Source organism: Macaca mulatta, chromosome 3 (assembly GCF_049350105.2).
Source record: "Macaca mulatta isolate MMU2019108-1 chromosome 3, T2T-MMU8v2.0, whole genome shotgun sequence".
In the NCBI taxonomy this organism is placed as follows: Eukaryota; Metazoa; Chordata; class Mammalia; order Primates; family Cercopithecidae; genus Macaca; species Macaca mulatta.
This window is the reverse complement of record NC_133408.1, coordinates 44,130,585-44,142,075: the sequence shown is the minus strand read 5'-3', so window position 1 is coordinate 44,142,075 and position 11,491 is coordinate 44,130,585. Positions and strand designations below refer to the sequence as shown.

Below are 11,491 nucleotides of genomic sequence, written 5' to 3'. Positions count from 1 at the left end.
GCAGATGACAAGCCTGTCTTTATTGGGTGATTTTTAGAGGCATTGCCTGTTGGGGGATGGGGGCTTACAGAAGTCGTCAGGGCATATCCACCACCGAGAACGTCGTGAGCGACTCTCTCATGACCTCGCTGAAACAATGAGCAAACTGCAGAAGGTTTCTGGGAAATTAACAAATTAGGTAGGGGTAGGATGTGGGGTTCCCCATTCCCAGGGCTTTGGAATCCTTCCAGGTGATTATCCCTTTCTGTCTTTTCTCCAGACACTGGGGCTTTTAAGAGTGCACCATTTCCTGGAATTCTAGAACAGAAGAGGTGAGAAGAGGGTCAGTGGAGGTGGCTTGGTTCTTTACAGACATGCCGTGGCCAAAGAGAATTCCAAAGAGGGAAGGAAGTGAAGAAAATTGTCAGATGATGGGCATGGCGCCCCTTGGAGGAGACAAAAGAAAAACCGGCCGGGTACAGTGGCTCACGCCTGTAATCTCAGCACTTTGGGAGGCCGAGGCAGGTGGATCATGAGGTCATGAGATTGAAACCATCCTGGCCAAGATGGTGAAACCCTGTCTCTTCTAAAAATACAAAACTTAGCTGGGTGTGGTGGCACACGCCTGTAATCTGAGCTGCTCGGGAGGCTGAGGCAGGAGAATCGCTTGAACTCGGGAGACGGAGGTTGCAGTGAGCTGAGATCATGCCATTGCACTCCAGCCTGGACGACAGAGCCAGACTCCATCTCAAAAAAAGGAGAGGGGAGGGGAGGGAAGGGGAGGAGAGGAGAGGAGACCTGGGTATCAATGACTATATCTTGAGGGAGTCCACAGGGTTCCATTTCTCCGAATAATCTTATTTAACAAACAACTTTACCTTTGCAATAGAGGCCTTTGAATTAGAACTTGTCAAGCCCATGACTTCTATTCGTTCATTTTGAATGAATGAATGAATTCAGTGTAATTACCTGTGACCATCTGTGAACATTTAACTTATTGTGTGGTCAATTTCAGACAGCAAGGGGAGGTTTCCTTTCTCTATTCTGTAGCTGGGTATTGCATTTTTAGGATATATTTGATAGGGTGGGACTTTGAACTGACTCTCCTCCATTGAACCTACCTCCGAAAGTTTCTGTTACTAAAAGAAGGATAATAGTAATAATAACAAGGTATGGATGTTACAGATTGATATAAAAACTGGGGATTTGCTTTATATTTATTGGTAAGCTTTATTTGGAAATCTTTCATGGTTATGTTTATCTTTTTTGTTTTTTTTGAGACAGAGTTTCACTCTTGTTGCCCAGGCTGGAGTGCAATGGTATGATCTCGGCTCACTGCAACCTCTGTCTCTTGGGTCCAAGCGATTCTCCTGCCTCAGCCTCCCGAGTAGCTAGGATTACAGGCGCCCACCACCACACATGGCTAATTTTTTATATTTTTAATAGAGGCAGGGTTTCACCATGTTGGTTAGTCTGGTCTTGAACTCCTGACTTCAGGGGATCTGCCCGCCTTGGCCTCCCAAAATGCTGGGATTACAGGCTTGAGCCACCACGCCCAGCCCGTGGTTATGTTTAATTAAGTCAATCCCCCCTTACCTAATCTGTTTTTATGAGCTATCTATCTGCATTAACTCCCGTATAGTAAGCGATAGTGGTGTAATTTTGAACGGGTTTTTTTTTTTTTTTTTTAAATAAGCATCTAATGTAGCAGTTTTAAACTTCAAATTGGCACCACCAGAAGGACCACCATACGTTCTGCTGAGTTGGCAGGCACAAAGTAGCTCAAAAGCACGCTAGCAACGTGACAAAAGCAAGTGAAAATAGTCCTACAGCTGTGCTAGTGTATTCTAAAGCTCGAACCTAGGATTCTGCCTACGGAAGATGCAGTAAATGAGGTTGGCTTATTTGTTCTCTGTTTAATATTATCCACTTGGCGGGCTAATGTCCAATAAAACATATTTGTCTAAACCCTTGAAAACAAAGAGGCCTTCCTACGCATGCCAGTGGACCCTGGTCTGAGGATGTAAATCTTCCCCTTATTCTGAGGGGTTCAAACCCCACTGGTGGAAATTCCTTGTGCTATATGCAGGTGCATTACGGCATCTTGCAAATAACTGGCCAGGTGGCTAGCTAGTCCTCTAGTCAGGTGAAGGATATTTTGCAGCTCCTAGACAATGACCAGTGTGACCAGCTTCTATAGCACCTGCCGAGCATTATGCCAGGGTTTTTACACACATCATGTGCATCCTTACTTTAGTCCCGCTTTACAGATGAGAAGACTGAGGCTCAGTAAGGTTAAGAAAGGGAGATTTTAAGCCACATCGGTTGGATCTCACAGCCCAAGCTCTCACGGATGCTTCCTGAGCTAGAGTGTTTTATGCTACGTACAGGCGCGGACATACCCTCTGCTCCAATTTTTCCATCTCCATCATTATCCGCAGCAGCCATCAAGGACTTGGTTTCTGACTCGGTCAGTTCTCTGGCACCACTTTCAAACTTCTGGAGGAAAAACCTACAGGAGAATAAGGATCCATGGGGATTTTCTGAAAGATCATGCATCTCTGTGTTTACACTTTTGTTTTTCCTTTAAGTAAATCATCTGTTTCCAGCACTTGCAATAATTAGCCAAGGTCTTAGCAAGCAGAGGTTTCCTTAAGCTGTAGAAACCAATGGTGGGCATTTCATTTTTAAGGGTTTTTTTTTGTTTTGGTGTGGTTTTTGGGTTTTTCTTGAGACAGGGTCTTGCTCTGTTACCCAGGCTGGAAGGCAGTGACACCATCATGGCTCACTGCAGCCTCCACTTCTTGGGCTTAATCAATCCTTCTGCCTCAACCTCCCAAGGAACTGGGATGACAGGTGCTTCCCACCATGCCCCACTAACATTTTTTTTTTTTTTTTTGAGACGGAGTGTTGTTCTGTCGCCCAGGCTGGAGTGCAGTGGCCGGATCTCAGCTCACTGCAAGCTCTGCCTCCCGGGTTTACACCATTCTCCTGCCTCAGCCTCCCAAGTAGCTGGAACTACAGGCGCCCGCCACCTCGCCCAGCTAGTTTTTTTTTTTTTTTTTTTTTTTTTTTTTGTATTTTTTAGTAGAGACAGGGTTTCACTGTGTTAGCCAGGATGGTCTCGATCTCCTAACCTCATGATCCACCCATCTCAGCCTCCCAAAGTGCTGGGATTACAGGCTTGAGCCACCACGCCCGGCCAACTTTTGTATTTTTTTGTAGAGACAAGGGTTTGTCATGTTGCCCAGACTGGTCTTGAACTCCTGGGCTCACTCAAGCAATCCGCCCACCTCAACCTCCCAAAGGGATAGAATTGTAAGTGTGAGCCACAGTGCCTGGCCCATTTTTAAGCTTTTAGTGTTTTTCATTTTTATTTATTTATTTATTTGAGACAGAGTCTCTCTCTGTCACTCAGGCTAGAGTGCAGCTGCACGATCTCGGCTCACTGTAACCTCTGCCTCCTGATTTCAAGCGATTCTTGTGCTTCAGTCTTCTGAGTAGCTGGAATTACAGGCGTGAGCCACCACGTTTAGCGAAAGGTTTAGTTTTTTAAAATCCATTTGCCAAAGGAAATCCCTTACACCAAAGAATCTTTGCGGCTGGGTGCTGTGGCTCACACCTGTAATCCCAGCACTTTGGGAGGCCAAGGCAGGAGGATCACTTGAAGCCAGGAGTTTGAGACCAGCCTGGGCAACATGGTGAAACCCCATCTCTACTCAAAATACGAAAATTAGCTGGACGTGGTGGCATGCACCTGTAATCCCAGCTACTTGGGAGACTGAGGCATGAGAATCACTTGAACTTGGAAGGTGGAGGCTGCAGGGAGCTGAGATCATCCCACTGCACTCCAGCCTGGGTGACAGAGCGAGACCCTGTCTCAAAAAAAAAAAAAAAAAAAAGAATCTTTGCACCTGCAGTCTTCACTGCCCGTGTTGAGGGCTTTGCCTGGGTAGATGTGTGGTCAACTGACTCATGTCCTTTACTTTAATGATGCTTGGCTGAATGACCAACACTGAGGCTGGCCATTGAAGAAATACTCAGCATCCTGGCCCCCATTGCACCCCAGGGCCACCCAGCAGTGCTGGGTACCAGACAGACTCAGGACAAAGCTTACTTAAGCTCCTCTTCATCCAGGTACCCGCTCTGGTCGTTGTCTATGAACCGGAAAACGTCCTTCACCTGACTGGCTGACATCTTGGAGAGGCCTGACGTCTGGAAGAATTTTTGGGGTTCAAAAGTGTCTGGGTCTGAAGAATAGAGAATGGGTTATTCTGACACTCATTGGATCACATTCTATACTGGGGCCAAGGTACTAAAAACACAGATGATTAAAAATACTTCAACAATATCCCTGAGCTACGGGGATGCTCAACTGGTCCAAGATTTTGGAACAGCCGAGACTTGATGGCTCTGTGATGGCATCCCATGTCCCCTCTGCCCCAGCCTTCCCTCCTCCACTTGGTTTTGTCCATTTCCCTTTTCCTTCCTCCTCTCTGTGCCTCCCCCTCCCCCTGGCCCACTTTACAGGCTGTGTAGCCCAGCCCACAACATACCTGGTCTAATTGGTAGGGGGAAATGCAATCACTGGATTTCAACAGGCTAAATGGCCTTTGGCGATTTCTTTCTCTTTTTTTTTTTCTTTCTTTCTTTTTTTTTTTTTTTTGAGACAGAGTCACTCTGTCTCCAGATTGGAGTGCAGTGGTGTGATCCCGGCTCACTGCAAACTCTGCCTCCCGGGTTCAAGTGATTCTCCTGCCTCAGCCTCCCGAGTTGCTGGGATTACAGGTGTGCACCCCCATGCCCAGATCATTTTTGTATTTTTAATAGAGACAGGGTTTTGCCATGCTGGCCAGGTTGGTCTTGAACTCCTGACCTCAAGTGATCCACCAGCCTCAGTTTCCCAAACTGCTGGGATTACAGGTGTGAGCACCACACCTGGCCCTTCAGTAATTTCTTGCTTTCATGTGTTTTGTAAGTTTCTTTTGTCTTACAGAAGTGTAATCGTGTGCTCAGATCCCAGATCTTTATAATTTTAGTTATCTAATAAATAGCAGTTTTCTTCTCCGATTCCACGAATTTTCCAGCCAACCTCTTATTTATTTATTTAGAGACAGAGTTTCACTCTGTCGTCCAGGCTGGAATGCAGTGTAGCAATCATAGCTCACCACAGCCTCAACCTTCTGGGCTTGAGTGATCCTCCTACCTCAATCTCCCTAGTAGCTGGGACCACGGGCGCATGCCACCATGCCCTGCTAGTTTTTATTTTTATTTTGTAGAGATGGAGCCTTGCTATGTTGCCCAGGCTGATCTCAAACTCCTGGGCTCAAACAGTCCTCTCACCTTGGCCTCCAAAAAGTGTTGGGATTACAGATGTGAGCCACCATGCCTGGTCTACATTTTTTTTTTTTTTTTGGAGACAGTCTTGCTCTGTCTCCCAGGCTGGAGGGCAGTGGTGCGATCTCAGCTCACTGCAACCTCCGCCTCCTGGGTTCAAGCAATTCTCTGCCTCAGACTTCGAAGTAGCTGGGATTACAGGCACCCACCACCACCTCCGGCTAATTGTTTTGTATTTTTAGTAGAGATGGGGTTTCACCATCTTGGCCAGGCTGGTCTCGAACTCCTGATCTTGTGATCTACCTGCCTCGGCATCCCAAAGTGCTGGGATTACAGGTGTGAGCCACTGCATCTGGCTGCCTGGCCTACATTTTGATTTTGTGTTGCTTTGCTGAAGGTGCAAAGCTGTGAGGAAATCCCATCCCGCCCCACGTCCCCTCTACCTTGGCATTCCTGGAGGGCTGCTGCAATGTCATCAGCACTGAGCACGTCCGTGATGCTCATTTTCTACCTACTCACACAGAATAAACGAGATACGATAAGCCACAAGCAGGAACGTGCACATCCAGGGCAAACATATCTTCTCAGGCCCACTGAAACTGCATGTGTGTCTAGTTTTTTTTTTTTTTTTTTTTTTTTTTCAATTGAGATGGAGTCTCACTCTGTTGCCCAGGCTGGAGTGCAGTGGCACCATCTCGGCTCACTGCAACCTCCACCTCCTGGGCTCAAGTGATTCTCCTGCCTCAGCCTTCTGAGTAGCTGGGATGACAGGTGCACACTATCACGCCTGGCTAATTTTTGTGTTTTTAGTAAAGATGGGGTTTCGCCATGTCGGCCAGGCTGGTCTTGAGCTCCTGACCTCAGGTGATCTGCCTACCTCGGCCTCACAAGTTGCTGGGATTACAGGCGTGAGCCACCGAGCCAGGCCTGTCTAGAATTTTTAAAATGTGATAAGCATGGTTTTGTATTAAGTGACGGGACAGAATATCCAAATTAAAACCAGATACCAAAAAGACCCCAGCCCTTTATTATCTCAGAACCTTCTTTTGAATATATGCCAGAAATGAAAACAAAAATACATGACCTAAAGAAGGATTCAATCGTTTTCTTATAAAAATTATACTGACATAATCAGTCATTTCCACAGGCAGCTACAAACCATGCTACAAATGCACTGGCATTTTCCTACACCAGCCCGAGAGATGCAATGTTGCAATTTCCACGGGGGAAGGGATACAGTTCGGCCGCTTGCGGACATTCTGCGGAAGAAGGCCTGCTATCTGTCCTGAAAGGCGGAAGCAGATGGAGGAAAAGCCCGTCTCCCAGAGACTAAAATCCTTCCAGGTGTCAAAGCCATGGGAAAAGAGGAGTCTAAGCACCTAAGCCTAATACGAATGCACGCAGTGAAGAAGAGTCTGGGGTCTGGTGGGCTCACCAGTTACTCACCGTTTTAGGTTCCCCCCCAGGAAGAATCAGGAAAAAGAGCTGAAGGAGCAAAACAACAGATGGGCTTTTGCTACCTTGCTGACCTACCTTATATAGGCTAGAAAAAGTGATAGTTACAACCTCTTAGATTTCCTTTTCAAGGATCAAGTGGATGTAGCTCAAATGTCTTGTCTTACTCATGAAACCTCCTTTTTTTTTTTTTCTATTTATATCTCAAGGGAATGTGGGTGGGAACAGCCGATTATTAAAAAAAACAAAAAACAAAAAAACAAAAACCTCAATGAACCTTAACTAAGGTTTCAATTCTGCAAACGAACTCTGTTGGCAAAGTGTGGAGAAGGTTCTGGATGCCTGGTAAGGTGGAGATGGTGGCCTGAACTAAGACAAACACATACAGGGGTGCTCCGTAAGCTGAAAAGGCTCCCCAGATGTTAGCAGGTACCGTTTGAGGCAGGCCTGTTTTCAACTTTGGAAACTATGGGTGTGTAAAGCTGACCTCAGTCTGGAGTTGACAGACTCAAAGCCATTGTCACCAAGCGCACACACAGGACTCGTCCGGCACAGGAGATGGGGCTAAGTGATGTGATTTTCCTACAAATGTCTTGACTTTGACATTTCCCAGCTATACCATAAATTGCACACACTCAAAAGGCAAAAAGGAGGAAATCAAGCCAGCATTCCCAACCCACAAAACTAACATGTTCGGAAAAAAATATTCTGAGGCTGAGGCCAGGACTAGACAACTCAAGATTTTGTTTCTGTTGTGACAGGGTCTTGCTCTGTTGCCCAGGCTGGAGTGCAGTGGCATGATCTCAGCTCACTGTAGCCTTGACCTCCCAGGCTCAAGTGATCCTCTCACCTCAGTCTCCCAACTAGCTGGTACTACAGGCACACACCACCATGCCTGGCTAATTTTTTAAATATACATTTTTTTTGAGAGACAGGGTTTTGCCACGTTGCCCAGGTTGGTCTCGAACTCCTGGGCTCAAGTAATTCTCCCACCTCAGCCTCCCAAAGTGCTGGGATTACAGGGGTGAACCACCGCGCCCGGCCTTTTTTTTTTTTTAATTTTCAGCAAACATTTATTGACCCTTTATATGGCCAGCACTGTGCCAGGTTCTTCTTTTTAATTATTGTGGTAAAAACCACATTCCATAAAATATATAATCTTAACCATTTGTAAGTGTATGTATAGTACAATAGTGTTAACTCTTGGTGCATTATTGAACGAGAGATCGCTATAATTTATTCAGCTGGAAAAATGGAAACTCTGTATCCATTGAGCTGCCACCACTCCCCTGTTCCCCCACCTTCCAGCTCCTGGTAACCATCATTGTACTTCCTGCTTCTAAGAGTTTGACTACTGGCTCACACCTGTAATCCTAGCACTTTGGGAGGCTGAGGCGGGCAGATCACGAGGTCAAGAGTTCGAGACCAGCCTGACCAACATGGTGAAACCACATCTCTACTAAAAATACAAAAATTAGCTGGGCATGGCAGCCTGTAAGCCCAGCTACTCAGGAGGCTGAGGCAGGAGAATCGCTTGAATCCAGGAGGTGGAGGTTGCGGTGAACTGAGATTGTGCCATTGCACTCCAGCCTGGGCGACACAGAAGTCTTTGTTATAGCTTTGAGTGCACTATTGAAATTGGAAACAACTAAAATGGGCTTTAGTCGGGAATTTGTCAAATTATGGTACATCCATGCAATGACTTCCTATGTGGCCATTAGAAAGAATGAAGTAGGCCGGGCGCAGTGGTTCACACCTGTAATCCCAGCACTTTGGGAGGCCAAGGCAGACGGATCACCTGAGGTCAGGAGTTCGAGACCAGCCTGGCCAACATGGTGAAACCCCGTCTCTACTAAAAATACAAAATTAGCCAGACGTGGTGGTGTGCACCTGTAATCCCAGCTACTCTGGAGGCTGAAACAGGAGGATCGCTTAGAACCTGGGAGGCAGAGGTTGCAGTGAGCTGAGATCGTGCCATTGCCCTCCAGCCTGGATGACAGAGCAAGACTCTGTCTCGAAAAAAAAAAAAAAAATTCAGCTAGGCATGGTGGCGCATGCCTGTGGTGCCAGCTGCTCAGGAGGCTGAGGTGGGAAGATGGATTGAGGCCGGGAAGTAACGGCTGCTGCAAGTTATACTTGCACCACTGCACGCCAGCCTGGACGACACAGCGAGAACTTGTCTCAAAAATAAATAAATAAAAAGAAAGTTTCTGAAAATAAGTCTTGAGAGTTTTGAATTAGGTTTCTGACATTAAGTTGCCATAGAAACTAGCTGAGCCCTTTCTTTTTCTTGGGAGTCTTTACAATTGTCCACAGAGATACAACATTTTTTTTTTTTTTTTTTTTTTTTTTTTTTTTTTTGAGACGGAGTCTCGCTATGTCGCCCAGGGTGGAGTGCAGTGGCCGGATCTCAGCTCACTGCAAGCTCCGCCTCCCGGGTTTTTACGCCATTCTCCTGCCTCAGCCTCCCGAGTAGCCGGGACTACAGGCGCCCACCACCTCGCCCGGCTAGTTTTTTGTATTTTTTAGTAGAGACGGGGTTTCACCGTGTTAGCCAGGATGGTCTCGAACTCCTGACCTCGTGATCCGCCCGTCTCGGCCTCCCAAAGTGCTGGGATTACAGGCTTGAGCCACCGCGCCCGGCCGAGATACAACATTTTTAAAAAATCTGCTCATTTAAATCAAAGTAGCATATGGGTTAAACCAAGATACTTTTTCTGTTCATGCTATTTTTCTGATAGAAAATAAAGATACCAGAGACCAGGCCAGGAGTGGTGGTTCATGCCTGTAATCCCAGCATTTTGGGAGGCTGAGGTGGGCGGATCACCTGAGGTCAGGAGTCAGAGACCAGTCTGGCCAACATGGCGAAACCCTCTCTCTACTAAAAATACCAAAACATTGTCTGGGCATGGTGGCGGGCGCCTGTAATCCTAGCTACTTGGGAGGCTGGGGCAGGAGAATCGCTTGAACCTGGGAGGTGGAGGTTGCAGTGAGCCGAGATTGTGCCACTACATTCCAGCCGGGGTGACAGATCAAGACTCTGTCTCAAAAAAAAAAACTATATATATATATATATATAGAGAGAGAGAGAGAGAGAGAGAGATTGATTCACACAAACAGACAATATTGTATAATTCCACTAATACGAGGTACCTAGAATATTCAAATTGACAGAGACAGACAAAATGGTGGTTAGCAGGGCTGGGGGGAGGGGTAATGGGAGTGAGTGTTTAATGGGGACAGAGTTTCAGATTGGGAAGATGAGAAAGTTCTGGAGATGGATGGTGGTGACGGTTGCACAATGTGAATATATTTAATGCCACTGAACTTCAAGAGGGTTAAGATGGGTCGGGTGCGGTGGCGCCCGTCTGCAATCCCAGCGCTTTGGAAGGCCGAGGCGGGAGAATTGCTTGAAGGCAGGAGTTTGAGACCAGCCTGGGTTACAAAGCAAGACCCCATCTCTACAAAACAATAATAAAAAAATTAGCCAGGCACTGTTGTGTGCACCTATGGTCCCAGCTACTTGGGAGGCTGAGGTGGGAGGATCGCTTAAGCCCAGGAGTTTGAGGCTACAGTGAGCTGTGATCACACCACTGCACTCCAGCCTGGTTAACAGAGTGAGACCCTGTCTCTCCAAAGAGAAAAAAGAAAAATGATTAAGATGGTAAATTTCATATTATGTATTTTATGTTGCATATCATGTTATGCATATGACATACGTTGCATATGCATAATATGTTGTTTATCATATTTGCATAGTTATGTAATGTGATGTATATGTATATCGTGTGTGTGTATGTATATACACACACACATATATATATAAACAATTTGTAAACGTTGATTCCGTAGTCTTCATTATTTTGGCCACCAATTCCTAATTGCTCCCAGGAAAGAATAGGAGGAAGATGTGGAAGTAGATCGGTTTTTTTTTTTTTTTTTTTTTGAGACAGGGTCTCGCTCTGTCACCCAGACTGGAATGTAGTGGCGTGATCTCAGCTCACTGCAACCTCCACCTCCCAGGTTCAACCGATTCTCCTGCCTCAGCTTCCCGAGTAGCTGGGATTACAGGTGCCTGCCACCATGCCCAGCTAATTTTTTTTTTTTTTTTTTTTTTTTAGTAGAGACGGGGTTTCACCGTGTTGACCAGGCTGGTCTCCAACTGCTGACCTCAAGTAATACGCCCCCCTCAGCCTCACAAAGTGCTGTGATTACAGGCGTGAGCCACCGCGCCCAGCCTGGCTGCCATTGTGGGGATGAAACTGTTGAATGCATGGGAGACCCTCCTTCCATCATGTATGATGGGCTGGTTGAGAGCACAGTGGACCCACTTCCATGTTCTCCCAACAGATGTCACTTCCTAAATATCTCTCAACTTCATCTTCTCTTCACGGACCAGTCACTACCCGAGCCCAAGCCTCCAGCATCTCTTTTGGGAAGGGAAACAACTATAGTGGACTCCTAACCTTTATCCACTCGGGGTCACCTCCAACCTAGCCAGGTGGGTTTTCAAAAAACCCAAGCATGGCTGGACTCGGTGGCTTATGCCTGAAATCCCAACATTTTGGGAGGCCGGGGCAGGAGCATTGCTTGAGCCCAGAAGTTTGAGACCAGCCTGCGTTACTGTTATGCCCAGACCGTTTATTCCCCGAAGAAGACCACCAGAGTCCAGAGTCAAAGCTAAGCAGCAAGGATCTTTATTACAGGTTCGAACCTGGAG

General features: G+C 46.6%; 1 protein-coding gene across 1 annotated transcript; it reads right to left on the bottom strand.

Annotated features, from left to right (window-relative positions):
* On the bottom strand, nucleotides 1-5,912 carry LOC721827 (oncomodulin). Its single transcript, XM_015134346.3, has 4 exons — nucleotides 5,760-5,912; nucleotides 4,097-4,229; nucleotides 2,382-2,491; nucleotides 1-297 (listed from the first exon to the last, which is right to left on the bottom strand). Exons 1-4 carry the CDS (start codon nucleotides 5,818-5,820, stop codon nucleotides 272-274), a joined length of 330 nt encoding a protein of 109 aa, XP_014989832.3. The 5' UTR covers nucleotides 5,821-5,912; the 3' UTR covers nucleotides 1-271.
* Nucleotides 5,913-11,491: the final 5,579 nt, after the last annotated feature.